At 31.1% G+C, this 20,553-nt stretch overlaps 2 protein-coding genes across 6 annotated transcripts; both read left to right on the forward strand.

The window, feature by feature from the left end:
* Window positions 1-9,036: 9,036 nt before the first annotated feature.
* Window positions 9,037-14,227, forward strand: LOC25502283 (protein ALP1-like). 4 transcript variants are annotated; one of them, XR_005643521.1, is made up of 6 exons: window positions 9,045-9,428; window positions 9,948-10,497; window positions 10,577-11,412; window positions 12,684-12,815; window positions 13,027-13,071; window positions 13,937-14,227. XR_005643521.1 is itself a non-coding variant. In XM_024773213.2 (3 exons), the coding sequence occupies exons 2-3, from the start codon at window positions 9,961-9,963 to the stop codon at window positions 11,294-11,296; spliced, it is 1,257 nt and encodes a 418-aa protein (XP_024628981.1). In that variant the 5' UTR covers window positions 9,045-9,428; window positions 9,948-9,960; the 3' UTR covers window positions 11,297-11,650. The 4 variants fall into 4 exon arrangements, 1 of the variants encoding a protein (XP_024628981.1); XR_005643523.1 differs by lacking the exons at window positions 9,948-10,497; window positions 10,577-11,412 and adding an exon at window positions 11,661-12,089 and having other exon boundaries at window positions 9,037-9,428; window positions 12,305-12,815; XR_005643522.1 differs by lacking the exon at window positions 13,027-13,071.
* Window positions 14,228-16,727: 2,500 nt separating this feature from the next.
* Window positions 16,728-19,465, forward strand: LOC11412391 (heat stress transcription factor A-8). 2 transcript variants are annotated; one of them, XR_003008051.2, is made up of 3 exons: window positions 16,728-17,181; window positions 18,016-19,101; window positions 19,204-19,465. XR_003008051.2 is itself a non-coding variant. In XM_024773519.2 (2 exons), exons 1-2 carry the CDS (start codon window positions 16,936-16,938, stop codon window positions 18,883-18,885), a joined length of 1,116 nt encoding a protein of 371 aa, XP_024629287.1. In that variant the 5' UTR covers window positions 16,728-16,935; the 3' UTR covers window positions 18,886-19,465. The 2 variants fall into 2 exon arrangements, 1 of the variants encoding a protein (XP_024629287.1); XM_024773519.2 differs by having other exon boundaries at window positions 18,016-19,465.
* Window positions 19,466-20,553: the final 1,088 nt, after the last annotated feature.

The following is a 20,553-nucleotide window of genomic DNA, read 5'->3' on the forward strand; positions in this document are numbered from 1 at the left end:
TAAATATGGGTATCAATCATTTTTTGGTAACTCTATAACAACAACACTCTTTTTTATAATTTTGGATAATATGTAAATTCACACATCATTGGTTTCTTTATTGGTTCCAATTGTTTTCATCCTACATATTATGTCAATTTGTATTCTCATAAACTGATTATATGCTCTCTTAATCAACTCATACATATTTTATGATGAATCACAATGTTCCGTCGTTTTAATATCTCTTCTTTCGAAGAATTTTTTTTATCGAATACGTTATTGAACCCGTGCGAAGTTCGTACGGGTTTGTAACTAGTTATTTTAAGAAATTGATTCAAACTAATAGTTAGCTGAATCATCTAAAGACTGGTACTAACAACGCTCTTTTTTTTTTAGGTTAAACTAACAACGCTCTCTTATCAACATTATATCTAACATTCACTTTATTGTTGTCTCAAATTAAAGCTTTATTGTTGGCTCAAATCAAAGCGGATGTCACAGTTAAAAAATGTGTTTCACTCAAAGCGATGGATCCGACATTGATTTTTTTTCAATAACAGAATAAATATTGAAAAGTGTGTTGAAAATAGTGTTTTTAATATTTTTCATGAAAATATTATGCTCCTTGAAGTTTAAAAGTCTGTTTTTTTTGTTAGAACTAGCATCAATGCGATTGTCTTTCCGTTTTTTCTATTATACTTATTTTATTGCATTTGTTTATAATTTGTTTTTTGAATATATCACGATTAAATAAATATTTATATTATTTCTATTATTGTGAAATTGTTCTTATTATAAGATTTAACTGATTTTTTAGAAAAAGATTTAAAAAATAATATCACACAAAAGATAAATTGTAGTTAGAATAATTTAAATGAATGATATAACTGAAAAAGTGTTGTGATTTGTTAAACTTTACTATTTTGCATGATGGTGTTATCGACATGTGGAGGTGAAATTAGCATTATTCAAAAAAATTACACTGTCTATCTACACCGCTTATAATCTTCTTTAACAATCAGCAACTCAACACGACATTGCAGTTGACAGCTTATAGTATAGCATAAAATGCTAATTTAAAAATCAATTTTTTTTTGTGTGACGCCTTCTTCTTAACCTCCTTCCAACAAAAGATCATTTGTAAACTCGTGTTGGAGGGTGTGGGTGGTAATCTAGAAGATGTGGCTCGTCCTTTTCTTAACTCTGACTTTTTTCAGTCAAATCTGGATCATTGTTTTCGATTGGTTGGGTTTATCTATCGTTACTCTGTTTCGTATTTCAGATCATTTAAATCATTTTGGATCCTTCAGAGGTTTTTTTAACCGCATGTGTGACATTATTCATTTAATTTGGTCTTCTATAGTCTGGGTGTTATGCAAAGAAAGAAATCCACGAATCTTCAAGAATACAGATGAAATTAAATAACTTTGCTTTTGACTACCACATGTGCCGGCTAAATTCTTTTCAATTCTTGTATGGGTTCTCTTTATTTTTTCTGGCATACGGAATGATGTAACTTTGATTTCTCTTTGCTTCACTCTAGCACTATTTGTGCAGGGTAAGTAAAAAAATGTTGGTTAATATAATTCCATTTAAGTTTTTATTTTATTTTAAAAATGACAAAATAGTGAAAATATAGGGACCAAAAGTACAATCGCAATTAGGGATGGAAAAAGGTTAGGGAGGCCTACAGGGGCCTACGACCTAACCTACGTCAGGTCAGGCCAGATTAAGTTTTTTTCTTAAATAGAGAAGGCCTGAGCTTTTTTATAAGCCTATTTAGCTTAAAAGATCAGGTCACAGACCATTCAAAAAGCCTATTAGGCCAACCTATTTAAATAAATAGAAATAATAATATTTATTATTATATTATATTTTGTACTTTGAATTAAAATAAAAATTTGTTAACTTTTTCAGTATTTTAAGCTTATTAGTATGCATTAATTTTTTGCATATATAAATGTATTATTATAAACTAGAATTGAAATATGGTACAATATATAGTAAAATTCTCTAAAAATTCATGTTGATTATCAAAAGAAAGTTTAATCTAATTGATATATTAGTTCACTAGTCTATTTAAACTTACATCGCATTGCTTATTTAAAAATGTTAATACGAAATATGCTTTTAAACAGATTAGTAGGTCATGTCAGACTTCCAGAAGACTAGAATCAGACCTAAAAAGTAAGCCTATGACAGGATTAAAATAGTTCATCATATATTTTTAATACATGCGTTTTACAAAAAAAAAAAAAAAAAAATGATCCTTGTAGTCCCTACACAAGTGTATTAAGTTTTTTTTTTTTTTTTTGGCCGAAGTTTAAAATCAAGACTTTATATATATTGTGCATTGGCCCTATAAATGAGCTAAGCTCACGAAGACTAAGAATTTAGTTAGGAGTATAAATTTGTAAACCTTAATCAATAATTGTCTCGTTTTTTTTTTTTACTAAAACCTTAATCAAGTAATTGTTATAGTGTATATAAACAAAAAACCACGAAGGTATGGACAATGCATAATATATGCAAGGTCCGGAGTTCGAACTCTGGTAAAAAAAAACGTATATTTTAAAATAATTGCGAGAATGTTTCTTTCTTTTTTGAAGGAGTTGCGAGAATGTTTCTTAAAAAATAAATTTGCGACAATGTATGTACATGACCACCACTACCAAATTAGCTTCTGGTTTTTTTTACACAGGTTAAGAAGCAAAGACTGAGGTACCATTTGGTCAAGTTTTTTTCGGTCTAAAAACTATTTTAAAACAAAGTTAAAATAAAGCTCTTTACGAAAAAGGCTAAAGTTGTTTGGTTTCTTTATTTTTTTTTAGTTCTAAAGTTATTTTTGAGTTAAAAGCTGTTTGGCAAAATATTGTACAAAACTTTGAATTTATTATTTTTTGGTGGTGTATGGGGTTCGAACCCGGGACCTTGCATATATTTATGCATTGTCTATAAATAAAAAAACTTTGAATTCATTATGAATTAACATAATAAATAAAAAAATGTCTAAAATATTTTTTGAAGGGAAAAAATGTTTAAAATATAAAAGATATATTTTTACCAATACTATATTTACTCAATGACGTTTATTTTGTGTAACATGAATACAAATTTGTATCATCATATAAACGACTTGTTAAATATTTGAATAGGAGAAATAATTTAAGGAGGCTCAAATAATAACATAAATAATATCAAAGTAGTTTGGAAAATTAAAAACAGTAATCATCTTTTTTTTTTTAAAAAAGACATAAATCATCACAAACTCAAACATTTCTACTCTCCATCAACGCAACTCCTATTTGATTTCTAACTTTATTCATGTAGCCTCCATCTTGCACTCTTCCTGGATTATATGAACTGATTTCTTCATTTATATTGCTTTCTTCGTCATGCTCAATCATATATTCAGAGATAACATCACATTTATTAAACTCTTCATCTTCAACTTCACACATTCGAATAAAGTTGTGGAGTGCTGTTGTTGCAGAATATATCTATAATATGTATATGTGTGTGTATATAATGAGAATAATTGATTTTTTCTTTTTCAATTATACTCTATAACAAATTTTGTTATAAGAATACCATATTTTTAGTGTTGGTCAAAAAGATAAGAATTTATATTATATAATATTATATTTGTTACATTGCTGGTGTCATTGAAAAATATATATTTAGTTTTTTTAATAAGAAAAAGATATGCATAGTTTGTTACAATACAAATGTGTAAATTATATATAAGTATAATTTTTTTAGGCAACTACACTTGTACTTTTAATTAAAATCAAAATTTTATAAAAATAATTATACGCATTACACAACACTAACAAAAATTATATGCATTAGCATAACAAAAAAAAAACAGAAAGAGGAACATAAAGTATTACTCTAAACGCTAACGTGTGTGTATTTCCGTGGTTGAAGAAAGGGAATAAAAATATTCGGTGTCATTCATTGATAGCGTGAATACAAATATTTGTGAGGTTGTGATGATCAAAAGATATTGAAATTAATATATAAGTGATAAAAAGATAATAAAATTCCTTAAAAAAATAGATAATAAACTTAAATGGAACCTCATTAAAAAATTAAATGGACCGGTTAAAAAAATAAAATAAAATAAAATGGAAGAAAAAAGCATATTGAAAAAATAAAACAAAAGGTTGCCGGCGGGAGTTGAAGAGAGGTGCTTGTGAAATAAATTGGGGAGAAATAGTTTTTTGAAGTAGCATTCAACAACTTTTGGTTAAAGCTCATTCCATTCAATTATATGCATTCTAAAAAAAGTACTTTTTTTCGAAGGTACTTTATTGATATTGTGTTTGGCCTAACTTCTCCTTAAAAACGTAGAAAAGCTGAAAAAAAGTCGGATCAAACGATACCTTAGAATCGATCTTTAGCACATTCTTCTATTTTTAATTATGGAGAGTTACTTCATTAGAAATCCTACGTTATACAAAGGATTTACCGTGAGCTGCTTCAAATAAATAACATAGTATATTAATATGCTATATATGTAATGAAAAAAAGTAAGATAATAAGTGTGATCTTCACAATCTAGGGTGTGCAGGTGCAAACTCTCGACTCAAGTAGATCCGCCACTTATGACTTACACATTTGTGTTTTATGTTTTGATATTCAAATAAGCAAACATAATTTATATTTAGATATTCTTTTTTTTTTTTTTTTGATAAATAGACGAAATGACAAAACTATTATAAACTCACACACATAAGTGGAGGTACCGGGGTTCGAACCCCGATCATGGCATCCGACCTAACAATTTCGGCATTTTGCCAATTGAGCTAGGACTTTTAAATTATATTTAGATATTCAAATAATATATACTTCACTGCTTCAAATACGTTTATTTATTGAAAACAAGTAAAACAAAAAAACCAAAAAATTATCACTTAATTGTAGTTATAGGTTATCATGCACTTGATTGTCATTAGAGGTTATTCTACTTTGTCACGTCAAGTTCTTCAAGTGAGAGAAAAAAAACTAATTATTTCTTAACAGAATTACATAATTCATCCTTTAACTTAATTTTATGTGATACTCTTATCCTTTATTTTTTTGGTTTCATTTTAATCATTTATGGTATAAAATGTCAAAAGAGACTAAGGCTATGTTTGGATTGGTGGTATGAGATGAGATGGTATGGAATGGAATGGAATAAATTAATGTTCCATTGTTTGGATTGTCATTAAAAGGATGGAATGGAATGGAACCCAATGGTATCCATTTCATCATATTCCATTACTTACTTACATTTTGGTTCCCCTCCAATTTGGGTGAAATGGAATGGAACCACTTATTATTTTATTTGTCCAATGACTAAATTACAAATACAACCTCATCTTCATTACATTTCTTCTTCTCCCAGCCTTAGAACTCTGTTTTTTTTCTTCAATTCTTCAACGTAATTGAACACGACGTTAATTAGAATATATGGCTTCCATTATCATACAAAAAAAAAAAATTCGTTCAATTTAGAGAAATCTTTATTTTTTTAGTTCTGCTTATTGAAAAGGTATCAAATTTATATCAGAAATAACTTTCGTTCTTTTATTCAAAAACAAATAAAAATGTTTCATTTCTAAAATATATTCATATTATGAAATCCATTTTAATATATAGTACAATAAAACATTGATATATTTTATAAGTACAATTTAGATTAATATATTTTAAATATTCAACATATTAGAAAGAAATTTTTTTAATAGAAGAATATATTTTAACCAAGGGTAAAAATGGAATAAAAATGTTATAATTTATTCCATTCCGTCAACTTTCCAAACATTGGAATGGAAGATTTATTCCACTCCATCATAAAATACCCAAGGAGTGGAATGGACTCTCTGGTCCATTCCATTCCGTTCCATTCCGCTCTGTTATGCTCCATCAATCCAAACAGAGCCTAAAACTTAATTTACCAAGCCAATACGTAAGAGAAATTTTACGAGAACAATAGTAGTATAAAATAGGCTTAATACATCATTTTTGGTTTTCACTTATTTTTGGTTTTCACTTTGGTCCCCTAACTATATAGTGTTTCAATTTGGTCCCATAAATCTTCTTCTGTTTATTATTTTGATCCTCTCCATTAGTTTTTAACCTTAAATGTCTAAGGTGAACCAACTTTATAGGTGGTCCACCATAGACCTTGTTAAATCTTTTATTTTTAACCGTTTGATCTTTTTTTTAAATGGATATTGTTAGATCATGAAGAGATCTATTTTACCTAATAATGAACCACAAACACCTGATTTTTTCATCCATCTTCTTCCCCATGTTCTTCTTCATCCCCAAATAAAACTCTCATCTTTATTCATCATCTTAAAAAAAAAAAAACAGAAAAAAAATACAAAACTCATTCATAATCAGAAACACTACATCTCAATTCCAATAATCTCCTTTATCATATAAATTCAAAAATCCAAAAATTAAAAATTAAAACCCAAAATCCAAAAATTACCTTCCTTTCCAATTCCAAGTCAGTCCCTTCAAATGCACCAACTCAGTAGTTGTGGTGGTGAAGGTTAACACGAAGCAACAAAACCCTTAGATCTGACCTCTTCTTTCTCATGCTTATATTGTTTAATTGATGTTTGCTTAGTTGATTAAAAGGGAAAAATGATTTGAACGTTTGGTTCGTGTGCATTTTTACTTCTGTTCCTGTTGTGTTTTGTTGTTGGAAAGTTAATTCCATCTTGGAGTAATTGTTATGAGTTTAGATGGGTCAATTAAAGTCTTTTCCAACTTAACAGATTTAGTTTTGCTCCTCCTTGCGTTTCAGTTAACCAAGTTAAATCTAATTTTTTTTCATTAATAAATCAATGGGTTCCTATTGTTCTGAGGGAAAATTATTTACCGTTGGGTTTTTATTCCTACGTTGTTTCAAACATAACTAGGTCAATTCTAACTTGTTTTAGTGATTAGTGAAGGATTCAATCAGTTTTTGTTTTTTCTGGGTTTGTTTGTTAATTTTTTCTAGGTTTATATGAACATAATGTTTAAGATGATGAAGATAAGAGGAAGAACATGAAGGAGAAGAAGAAAAGGAAAAGAAAATTAGATACCGGTGGTTTACTGTTATATACAATGGACCTGCAATTCAACGGTCATAATCATATTAAAAATATTAGACATTAAAAAACTAACTGAGAGGACCAAAATAGATAACGGCGTAATACATAAGAGACCAATTTAAAATGTTTTGTTTTATAGTTAAAGGACCTTTATGAAATAAAGAATTAAATTAAGGGACTATATGATATATTAAACCTATAAAATACTAATCGGACTAAATTTGGAATTAGTATTTAGTCTCTTAAGTATTTCACATGTATTATTGAAGATGGTTGAATTAGTAAATGCCTATAAAATACAAACAATAGTTTTTATAAAATTTCGATTTTGATTAAAATTACACGTATAAATATTGTGCGCTTTTATATTGTAACAAGTTATATATATATATATATATATATATATATATATTTTTCAATGACACTAACAATTCAGCAAATATAATATAAATTAAAGAAATGATATTTGTACAACCATTTGGTGACAACTTTCTCTCTCATTCTTATATGATGCTATCATTCTCTCTCTCCATTGTTTAAATGGTTGTACGAATATCAATCTTCTATAAATTACATTATCTTTTTGGTTGACACCAACAATATAATATTAATATAATTAAATTTATTTAAGGGTTAAATTGAAAGTGAACAACTCAACTCAAAATAATGTATTCTCTTTATATTTATATATATACAACATAGTTTATATTGTTGGGAAAAAAACATGGGTGGAAAAATAAACACTCCAAGTTTTATGGGAGGGCATAAGAAGCATGGGGAGTACATCCCAAAATAAATAAAGTCGGGTTCAACCAAACCAATTTTTTCACAATTTTTTTTCTTCATTTTATACGTTTCTCACACACTCTATTCTCTCCTTTCCCCACCCATGCCAAAAAAAAAAAAAAAAACACTTTGCTCAAATTATATAATTTGAACATTTTTTTTTCGTTATACAATCCGAACCTTGTAAATATATGGTTCGAAAATTATAATCCAAAAACCTTCACAACATTTCGGCTAATATAATTCAAAAAAATTTGTACCCCCCTTAAGAAGCGAATTGTAGTGTATGTACTGACACATTTCAGATTTTATTTTCCGAACCAATGTTAAACAATTGATATCATATAATCTGAACTGTGTCAACACATAAACAAAACAAATGTCGTTAAAATGAACATCTTTTTTTGATGAATTCAGACACCATAATTGTCAAGAACATGCATCGAAACATATCATATTGGAAAAAATTATGGAAACACACGAAACAACATAAATTTAAAACTAGAATCATCCAAATATTATATCAACAAATTCAAACATAAATTTAAAACTTATTTACAAGTTTTCTGAAGGTTTTTAATCTTATAGTTTCAGAACCGTATATTTACAAGTTTTGGTAAAACCTGAACAAAGCTATATTACTGCCTTCAATTTTAGGAAGGTTCGGATTGTATAATATAAAAAAAGGTTTTAGGTTTATATATTATGAGTAAAAGGTATTTTAGAGAATAAATAGGGTGCGTGAGAAACGCGCAAGGTGGGAATAGAAATAATCATTTTTTTACAAGTAAACGATTCCAATTTTCTAAAAACAGGGCCTAGTTTGATGTAGCAGGCCTAAAAATTGACAGATCTACTTACGATTGTAAAATTGCTCTTTCGGCTTCCCAATCTGCTCTCAGGCACTCCAAATCTATGTTAATACTCCAAAAATAATCTAAAATATTTCTATTTCGTATATACAGGGGATTCAGTATAAACAAATAGTATATATGCTTCTTAAAAAAAAGCATATATGTTGGAGATTTAGAGTGTGTTTGGATAAAGCATTTTAGTGAGGGAAAGTAATTTTTTGGAGTATTTAAATTGACTTGACCCAAATTCTATTGTTTGGGAAAATATTTAAGTCATTTTTAAAATTCAAGGCATTTAGATAAGAATTTCTCTTTTGCAAAATTTGAGGGATTTAAAATAACACCTAAATTACTAAAATTGTAAAATTCTCTGTCATTTTCAAATCAGCTTTTCACTCTCTTCTCTCGCGACTCACTCTTCTTCTCTCACGAAGCTTCACCGTCCCTCTCTCCTCGCCGCGGCGGTGCTTCCCTCTCCTTGCCGCCGTTTGCTTCTCTCTCCTTGTCGTCACAGTTCTCCCTGTTCGCCGTTTGCTTTTCTCTCGCGCGCTTCACCTTCACCTTCATCGTGCCTCTCTCCTTCTGCGGTGGTGCTTCTCCCTCCTCGCCGTTGCCGACGCCGCCGTTTTCTGTCTCTCCTCTCCGTGACAGTTTTTTCTCTCCTCGCCGAAGTTTTCATCACACGCGACTCTCACTAGCTCAGGTATGTACATTTTTTTGCTTTTATTCGATAGATTTCAGTGCTTTTTGATTTTAAGCTGTTAGAATTGATACATCTCAGTTCTTATGTTAAAATTTGTTGGAATTTTTGAATTTTTGAATTTGTTAGAATTTGTTGAATTCATTGTGTATGCTTGTGGTTTGTGTTTGATTGACTTTTTGTTGAATTCATTGTGTAAGCTTGTTAGATTTTTTGAATTTGTTGAATTCACTGTGTAAGCTTGTGGTATGTTGAATTCACTGTGTAAGCTTGTGTTTTGCGGTGTAAGCTTGTGGTTTGTGTAAGCTTGTTGAATTCACTGTGTAAGCTTGTTAGATTTTTTGAAATTGTTGAATTCACTATGTAAGCTTGTGGTCTGTTGAATTCACTGTGTAAGCTTGTGGTTTGCGGTGTAAGCTTGTAGTTTGTGTAAGCTTGTTGAATTCACTGTGTAAGCTTGTTAGATATTGCTCTTGTAAAGCTTTTTCTATCAAATTTCAAGTCATAATTTCTTGTGTTTAGATTTTAAGCAGAAATGGACACTATTACAATCAATGATTCAATAGCTTCAAGAAAACGTAAAAGAGATGAAGAAGAGATGAGAGAGCTTGAGGAAACAACGTTCATTGTTGTTAGTGTTGCTACTATGCTTTTAGGTGCAATGATTTGGTATTATAATACATATTTTGTTAAGGAACCAGCTCGAAATTTAGAATTGGAAAGGCGCAATTTTCTAAATCGTTTATATAGAGGAACAGAAGCTGATTGTATCGAACAGTTGAGAGTTAGCAAGAGGACATTTTTTAAGCTTTGTAAGATTTTAAAAGAGAAAGGGCAATTGGTAAGGACAAGAAACGTTCCGACAACTGAAGCTGTCGCAATGTTTTTGCACATTCTTGCTCACAACCTAAAATATAGAGTAGTTCACTTCAGTTACTGTAGATCAAAAGAAACAATAAGTAGGCAATTCAATAATGTCCTCCGAGCTATTATGAAAGTGAGCCGAGAATATTTGAAGTTTCATGACTATCATCTAGAGGGTCCAGAGGCAAATAAATGGAAATGGTTTGAGGTAAGTTTGAAATTTGTTTGACAACTTATAAATAATTTTAAGTAGTTATGGTTGCTGTAACTTTTTTTAATGTTTTTAGAATGCAATTGGAGCACTTGATGGGACACATATTCCAGTGACGGTTGCTGCAGAAGATAGGCCTAGATATCGTAATAGAATTGGTGACATATCAACGAATGTCTTAGGAGTTTGTGGTCCAGATTTAAGGTTCATTTATGCTTTACCAGGGTGGGAAGGATCTGCTGGAGATTCTCGAGTATTGAAAGATGCTTTACAACGCCAAAATTGTCTTCGAATTCCAAATGGAAAATATTTTCTTGTGGATGCGGGATATACAAATGGCCCTGGTTTTTTAGCACCGTATAGAGGGACTAGATATCACCTCAAAGAGTGGAATGGAAACACCCCTCAAAATTACAAGGAGTTGTTTAATCTCCGTCATTCACGTGCAAGGAATGTAATTGAAAGGTCATTTGGGGTATTGAAGAAAAGATGGAGTATACTAAGAACTCCTTCTTTTTTTGATATCAAAACACAAATTAGAATCATTAATGCATGTTTCGTGTTGCACAATTTTATAATAGAAGAAAAACAAACTGATGAAATTTTAGAGGATCATGACTTGGAGCTTTTATCTGTTGTTGATGAAGAGTTAACCAACCAACAAACGCTAAAAGTAGCAACTAATGATGTAGATGAAGTCGCAAGCGTTCAAGTGACTGAAGAATGGACAACATTTCGTGACGCATATGCGAAGAATATGTTTGTTGAATATAAAGATAAAATGAATATTTCTTAGGTTTAGTGGATTATAGGTTCAGTGATTTGTTTCTGCTGCTGTTGGTTTGTGCTCTGCTGTCTTTTTGGTCTTGAGATCTTCCTAGGATTTTGGCTTCTGATGCTACTGTTTTTCAGGTTTACAGCTTTCGATGGTTTCATTTTCTTGGGACTAGGTTTTTTTGTTTTCTAAGTGGTTGTGTGTTGCACTGCTGAGTTTAGCTAGGTATTGTTCTTTAAATTGGTGGTGTTTCTGTTTGTTTTGGTGTGGCAGGGAATCGGTCTGTGAATCCTTGATAGTTTTACCTGCTAGTTGCAGTTTTTGTAATTCTTTTGTTATCATAAAAAATTATGTTTCTACCTTATTGAAATCTAATTGTTATTAGTGTGTGGATACTTGATTTCAAGAAATGGATTCTAGTTTAGTCAATGCAAGAATTTTGGGCCACAAGACAAAGGTAAAAAGAAAGAGGGAGGAAAGTAACACTGTGGAAAAGAAAGAGGATGTACGAGGTTACTTCACGTGGAATTTGGAAATGGAGCGTGTTTTAGCTGAGGCACTTAGAGATCAAAGAAGTTTGGGTCGCCAGAGTGACGGAGCATGGAAAGCAGTGGCATAGAACGCTGCAGCTGATGTGTTGTCAGCACGTTTTAATGTCCAGCTTATCGGAGATAATGTGAAAAACCGAATCAAACTTTGGCGAGGATGGTACGGGATAGTAAGTGATATTCTTAGTCAAAGTGGATTTGATTGGGATGCCCCAAAATGCATGATTAATGTCGAAGATGAAAATGCATGGAATGAATATGTCAAGGTATTTCATACTTCAATTTCTCTATCATATTTTAATTTCTCTTTATGTTATACTTCAGTCTTCAAATTATAGCTAGCTGAGATCTAGTGTCATATAAATCAGCAAGTTCTTTACTTCTCTGTGTTACTTCTATGACATTTTCGATTATTGTTGTAGCTAGCTGAGATCTAGTGATCATTATTGTGATTATTGTTGTTTTTTTTTTTGTTTTGCAGTCTCATGAAGAAGCCAAACGGTTCCGATTTAAGGTCATTCCAAATTGGGATGACATTGTAGATATATGTTCTAAAGATAGAGCAAGTGGAGTTCAAGTAGAACATGCATTTGATGCGGATGATGTTATGAGCAAAGAAGCAAATGTGAATGAAAATAGTTCTGATGTGTATATCGATTTAGAGGAACCAAACTCCGCAACAAAGAAAAAGGTACAATTCACTCGTGCTAATAAGGGTAAAGATAGAGAGGGGATGATGAACTCTATGAAAGAAGTAGCCGAATCATTGAAGGACTTTGTGCAAGTTAGTAGAAAAAGAATGGAAGGAAATGCTCAGGCAGTGGTGCAAGAAGTTTTGACTGAAATGGAAATGATTACTGATATTGATGAAGAACAAAGCTATAAAGCAATCAATTGGTTGATTGAAAATCCGAGCAAAATACCGGTTCTCAAAGCACTTTCGTCGAGTAAGAAGAAGAGGTATCTCTTGTCTTCTATGTCTTGAGACCAAGGTAATTTCTCTGCTGAATATGATTTCTCTTTAGTCAGTAGCTGTAATTAGTCATGATGTTAGGCAAGTTGATGTTAGATTATAGCATAAAATTTGTCCTGGGTGTTTTTTTGGTGCTGTTGTTGGTGTTTTGGTGCTGCTGGGTCTTTATATCTTAATTCATTTGTGCTGCTTCTATCCAAGCTTTGTCATCTTTACCTTTGTTGTATCAGCTGCTGTGAGTGTTGTGCTGGTGCAGTTTGATCTATTTGCAGCAGGTGTGGGTGAATTTCGAACATTATTGGATCACTGTCTTTTACGTTAGTGTATAGCTTTATTTAGTTTTTGGGTTGGTAGTGATTACTGTTGAAATTTATACACAGTTTGTCGGAATTGTTGGACTTGAAACATAGTACATACACCGTTTTGAGTGTGTTTGGTTGTGCCTAATCTGAGAAGTTGTATCTAATTAGTTATGATCTAATTAAATTTATCTCATTGGTTCTAATTAGTTTTATCTCTGTTCTTGTATTCTTTTGTTGGAAGGAAAAAAAATAAAGAAAGAATTTACAATTTATATATGATGGAAGACATCAAAATTTGCTTCTGTTAAATCTTCTGAAAGTGATGTTAAAGGATAGCTATTGAAATCTTCTATTGAATTGTGAGTTTGAAGTTGTCCTTCCCATGAACTAGTTCCATAATCATCAGATTTCATAGCATTATTATTTTCCATCACAGTACTTCTCATTTGAGATGGATAAATAGTACTCATATTTGAGCTATTGCATGAATTGCTTTCTTTCCCTTGATCATTAATGAACAATGAGCTGAATTTTGAAGCTGAATTGTTGTATGAAAACTCTGTCACAAACACATTCGCGTGATCCGATTTTTGGGTAGAGGTTCCACATATATAAGGATTTTGGTGTGACTACATTGTTAGGTGTTCCGCATATTTCCGGCACCTTTGTATGTTTTTGTTTGTGGTCGAAGCTTTTGTTATTCTTTCACTAGTTTGGCTTCATAAATTTCACTTGTTGTTGGTACCACTGGTACCTTATATTTCTAATAAACCTTTGTCTTGGCTTTTAAAAAAAAACTATATGAATTTATCCAAGATTTTGCTGTGATTTTGTGCAGTTGATGATTGAAGGATGACGACTATAGGCAGACTGGTGACAATGGAGGGATGACATCTACAATTGAACTTAATTACTGTACATGTGTATACCACATTTGTTGTGGGGATTATTACATTTAGTAGTTAATTCTAATCTATACTTGTCTATTGAAATTGTCTACGATGAGTAGTTAATTCTTTTTAAATGTCATTTTCGCAGTGGCGGAGAATATTAGACACATGGATTATATGTGTACTTACAACTCTTATAATACAAATATTAGTTTTATTAAAAAGGTTTTTTGTTTCAATATTTTTCTATTCTTACAAGTCACGTTTTAGAAAATAATCCAAATTCATTTCCATTTCACGTGATTTTGCTAATAATTGATGTATAATATGCCAGATGTTTAATAGAAGGAATTATTAGGGAAGAAAATATAGTTATTTTGTTTCAATTATTAAAAAAAAAAATGAACGATTGTAAAAAAAAAAGTGAATGAAATCGAGTCAAGAAATTTAATAAATTATGATAGAAAAAAATTTAAATTAATTATTTTTTTAGGATTTTTTTTTTCCAGTTAATTAGTTTAAAAATGGAAGAAATTATAAGAAATAAAATTTAGTCAAATAAAGGAATTCAATTACTTTGTCATCCAAACAATGAATTTTGAAAATGAAGGAATTCATTCACTTTACCCAAACAATGAATTTTGAAAATGAAAGGAATTCAATTGAAGCATTTGAATTCCTTAGAATTTCAAATTCCCTTGGATTTTCAAATGCTCTATCCAAACACACTCTTAGGGTTTGTTTGATTTAGTTTTCAATAACTATTTTTCAGTTTTTAAAAATTAAAAACTAGAAAACTTGTTTGGATGTATGATTTTGTAAAATTGTTTTTAAAAACTTTTTGCCATTTTGCAGTTTTTAAAAGTAAAAAACCAAAACAGCAAATATGGGTTTTGCTTTTCACTTTTGCTTTTCTCTTTCAACAAAGATTGAAAACAGAAAACACGGAGAAAATGTACAATTTTCATTAATGGCAGTTTGGTAATTAAGTGGAAGTTCTATTATTATTTTTTACCTATTCTTATGTTGACGCTCACAGCCTCACACACCGGGAACCTATTCTTATATTAATTGAATTGAATTTTTGTCTATTCTTATACTTCATCCGTCCCATATTTAATTGAGCCAAAAATTTATTTCACATATAGGAAAATATATAAATGAAGGAGATAGAAAAAAAGTTTTTATCTACCAAAAAAAAAAAATGTTTGAAGTGTTTTTGTTAAGTATTGGTGAATTCTCCACTATTATAAATGCAAAGTAGAATATATTGAATTGAGAGTGATGAAAATAATATTAATTAGAGTTATAAAGGGGAAAAAGTAATTAATATTGTATTGGAAAGTGAAATGACTCAGTTATTTTAGAACTTTTTTTTTTTTGCAATTGACTCGGTTATTATGAGACGGAGGGAGTATTAATTTAATTTAATTGAATTTTTTTCATTATTTTTTTCCATTATTTCTTGAATTATAGCTTATTATTTAATTGTATTCAATAAATAAATAATCATTAAGTCTCCTTGAGCTTAGCTCAATTGATCGGAACATTGCATAATATATGCAGGGTTAGAGTTCGAACCCCGGACACCTCATTTCTTCACATTTAAAATGTGTGAGTTTCAGCCACTAAACTACTTGACCAAAAAATAAATAAATAAATAACCATTAATTCAATCAATCATGTGTAATCCTTTTTTTTCTTCTTGTTTGATAAAGTGACAAGTACTACCGATACTCACAGACAACTATGAGGTCTCGGATTTAAATTTGGGTGAAGGTGTCTAATCTAATATTATCAACATAATTACATTATATGAACAATTCAGTTAATTTTGGATGACTAACAAAAAAGTTAGGTTGTTTCTATCCAATTAAATAAGATCTAATTTTGATCAATATCTAGAAATCTAAATTATAAATCATAATTTTCTTTTACTAATATTTGTAATATACGGCGGTTTCCTTTTATAATTGGCCTACAAAATACTTACATCTATGACAACAAGATATCCTTTTTTTTTTTTTTTTAAGAAATCAAAATGAAATTATATAACTACAACAATAGCAGTTCCCAAGCACAAGGTTTGCCTAGGAGACCACTAAAAAGTTACAAGAAGTCAGAAACATACTAAAACAGAGAAAACTCAGACAATCTAACGGGCAACAAGATATCCTATTTAATGTAAAAATACATATATTATTTTATATAAAAAAATTGATGGAGTTTTAATCAAATAATTAATTGAATTGAATAACATTTTTTTCTTAGGCATTATTTCAAGATAGTGTTCTTAAGCATTCGCTTGAAATTCAATTCCCATTAAAATATGTATCAATCAAACACATTTTCAATTTTTTAGTTTTCAAAATAAATTTATCACACAAGTTTTTTTATTTTTCATCTCTAAAACTGTTTTCAAAAACAGGATTACCAAACAAAATTTTTGTTCTTTTTCTTCTTAAAAACTAAAACACAATTTTTTTTGCCACCGTAGGAGATTTTTTATTTTTTTTGGTCAGGACAGTAAGAGATTTATTATATAAAAAAAGGGAAAAAATTGTATAAAATTTTTTACATTAAAAATTGTGTAATCAATACTTAAAAAAAAAAAAAAATGTATTTTTAATTTAATTTTTTATTTTCTAGATACTTTAACCAGCACCGGTTAACATAACCAAAAAAATAAATATATATTTGTAGAAAAAGAAAAGTATAAAGGATTCGAAAACCCAAAGAAAAGTTTTTGGTAGAGGAAAAGAAAAGAACGCGTGGATGGAGTCGATGGAGGGAGGCGCAGCGAAATTTCATAAATCTTCTAAGTCTTTGTTTGTAGTTAGTTAGACAACTGAAAAGTCATTCTCTCTCTCGCTCTCTCTCTCTCTCTCTAGAGTTCTACTATTTCTTCTTCCTCATCAGTCATCAGGTTAATTGTTGATTAATAATAATGGTGAAAGCAGCAACATCGAGCGAGAAGGGTGGTTCTGGTTCTGGTTCTGGTTCGGTGGCACCTTTCTTGAACAAGTGTTACGATATGGTTGAAGATCCTTCTACCGACTCCATAATCTCATGGTCCGCTGATAGTAACAACAGTTTCATCATCTCCAACGCTGATCAATTCTCACTCACTCTTCTCCCTAATTATTTCAAACACAATAATTTCTCCAGCTTCGTCAGACAACTCAATATCTATGTATGCTCTCTTATTCATCCCCTCCCTTCAATTTTATATTTGATTTAGGTCATTCTTTTGCGATTCTCTCTTTCATATATGTTATTTAATTTCTCTGTTCCTTTCCCCAATTATTAACTGTACATCGTTCTGTTTCAATATTATATTATATTATTAATGGATATAGCTATTCGGTTTCCTTGATTTACATACTACTATTTAGTATAAAATAGGGTTTGTTTGTATTTTACTTCTAAGCCACTTTTTGCGTTGTTGATTTTATATTTTCACATAAGCCCTGTGACTGTGAGACTGTGTTTGGGAGACCTTATGCCAAATTTGAACATACCACTATTGTCTATTTAGTACAAAGTGTTGTCAAATAGCAGCTATATCACTGAAAAACAACACACAATTTGAGAAACCACTATTTTTCCGCAATTGCCAACTTTGATGCCCATAAGCAGTTTTTCAGCTTATTTTCATAAGCTCTACAGGATAGCTTCTAAAAATAGTCTATATCTTATATGAAAACAGTCTAACTATTTTATTTTTAGTTATAGAAATAGCTTATACATAAACTGTTATATAACAAGTGTTTAAGCTATAAGTGCTTGATTAAGTTGTTTATCCATACAGGATCATAATCCTATGGTGCTGCTAAATTGAAAATGTATTAGATAATATACTTGACCTTTTGAGAAACCTTTGCTACAACAACATGCAACCTTTTCCCACTCAGTAGGAGAACCTAGAATAAGTTTGTTTATCTTGAGCTGCATCTTTACCGTGTCTCTATTTGTTTAGAGTGTCTCTCTTTTAAAGTCAGCAACTGATGACTGTTGAATTTATCAGGGCTTCAGAAAAATTGATGCAGATCACTGGGAATTTGCCAATGAAAACTTCATTAGGGGTCAAAAGCATTTGCTGAAGAATATACGTAGAAGGAAACATCCACATGTTGCTGCAGATCAGCAAAAACCATTGCCACCAAAAGACAACCGCGATGAACCATCACAAGAAGCAGTAAATCATGGCCTTTGGAGAGAAGTTGAGAATCTAAAATCGGATAGAAAAACCCTCACGCAGGAGTTGGTCAAACATAAGCAGCACCTTGAATCTTCTGAGAGTAAGCTGCTTCTACTGAGTGACCGCCTTGAAGGAATGGAAAAGCATCAGCAGCAGATGCTCTCATTCTTGGTCATGGTCGTGCAATGCCCTGGATTCTTGGTTCAGCTGCTTCACCCTAAGGAAAATAACTGGCGTTTTTCTGAAGCAGGGAATATGTGGGACCAAGGTAACCAAGATGACAGACCAGTTTCTTCTGATGGGATGATTATAAAGTATACACCACCTGTTGCTGAAAAACTAAAACCTGTTGTTCCACGATCTCCTGCCTTTAATAAGCAACCAGAACCTGAGGTTTCTACGGATGGGTTAAAAGACCTGTGCATCAGTTCTGAGTTCTTGAAACTGCTTCTAGATGAGAAATTGTGTCCATTAGATAATCATTCTCCGTTTCTTGTACCTGATTTACCAGATGACGGTTCGTGGGAACAACTATTTTTAGGCAGTCCTATCCTCAAAAATGTTGAAGATACTGATCGTGAAAACGAGGAGCAAACTGTTAGTGACACGGAGATGGATCACATCATATCTGAAGCTCTAAATGAAACATCTGATTTTGAAGCGATGATTATAGAAATGGAGAACACTCACGCATGAGTTGAAATTATATGCTGATGGGGGATATTTGATGGGCTACAGAGTTTTGGAACCTCAAACTGAGAAGAACGATTTCTAGCTTCTAAAAACTAGCAAAATATAGAGAGAAGGAAACAAATTTCCTCGCGCTGAAGTTATAATATTATCAAGTCACAGTTTAACTATTCTTTCTTCCATCTTCCTCCAGCAGCTGTTTGATCGTCATCTGGATTCAGTGTAAGCCTGGCTGCATCTTTATCATTTGTCTACGTACTAAACAACTCAGCCAATCATATAATGGAGCTGATTGAGGATCTGTTGATTTGTTGCTGTTTGCAGATCTACCTAATATCTGAATACTAATCGGGATTTGCTTTTTGGCTTCTTGATATGGTGTCCAGTCCCGTCTCGTCCGGGAGTTGTATGGTCTGTAACTAGTACGATGGATCAAATGTTTCATATTAAGTTTAGATTGTAAGGAAGAGCGTTGAAGGAGCTTTGTCTTTTGTGCCACCCTAAACAGTCGCACATGGCTTCCTATACTTGTAAAGAACAAGTAATTAATAGAAAACATGGTTTTTTGCCATATTATTTTGCACTAGCCGATGCTTGTCACTATTCTAGTATTATTCTCTTCCCCTCCCTCTAATCAATCCTTCTCCCTAGTTATCTGTGTTTTGCTCCAACTCTTGTGTATGATCGCTGATATGCTGAAAGAGTTTTTGTTGCTCAATGAAAGGGTCTTATGGCAAAGAGTAGTATTTAAATAAACTAGAACTTTGATTTCATGGTAAAGGAGCACCAGTCTTATAACAACTAAATAAGAGGATAAAAGTGTCACACGCATGTATACATTGCATAACCAAAAAACTCAGCAACACGGACACAAACGCAAATAGGGATTAGTTATATAATTCAAGGATTGATTTGCTGTTTTTCAACATAATCTGATGTAAATATTTTGATAGAAAGGTTACATGAAGATTCATCTTCAACCTCTTTTCATTACAACATTACACACGTCTAGTACAATTCAGAAGCATGTTCATAAATTCAAACAAGCAAACCATGACTATCAAAAACTTAATCAACCTAAGCTCAACTCCTAAAGTATCAATTTTGTCTATCAACCTCACCCTCCAAACAACTTCATTCTCACTTTCCTTTGACTTGAACATGAAGATCGATTTTCTAAATATTTTTTGCCGATACACCCACCCCCATCATTTCAGATTCAATTACAACAGTTTTGTTTGAAGGAATTTTGGAGATTTTTTTATTTTGAATTCAATCAAAAAATTAGGGTTTGAGGTTATTTCAATTGGGAAGAACATTACCACTAATTATTGGAAGAATTTTTGTGAATTTTGGAGTGTGGATTAAAGATTGTAAAATTAGGGTTTCAATTTTATACATTTGGGGAAGAAATAGCCATTGGGGAAGATGACATTCTTACATTTTCTGCAAATCAGCCAAATTAGTCCTTGAAAATGTTGGTTACAATCGGCCATATTAGTCCATGCTTATATGGCGTCTGACATGGCAGTCCATGTGAGAGGTTAACGGCCACGTCAGCTCCGTTAACACTCCAGTTAATTGGAAGGACGAAATTGATTGTCATTTTACAAATTCAGGGACGAAATTGATATTTTGCAAAATTTGGGGACGATTTTGACCGATGCTTGCAAA

Source organism: Medicago truncatula, chromosome 8 (assembly GCF_003473485.1).
Source record: "Medicago truncatula cultivar Jemalong A17 chromosome 8, MtrunA17r5.0-ANR, whole genome shotgun sequence".
Taxonomy (NCBI): domain Eukaryota; kingdom Viridiplantae; phylum Streptophyta; class Magnoliopsida; order Fabales; family Fabaceae; genus Medicago; species Medicago truncatula.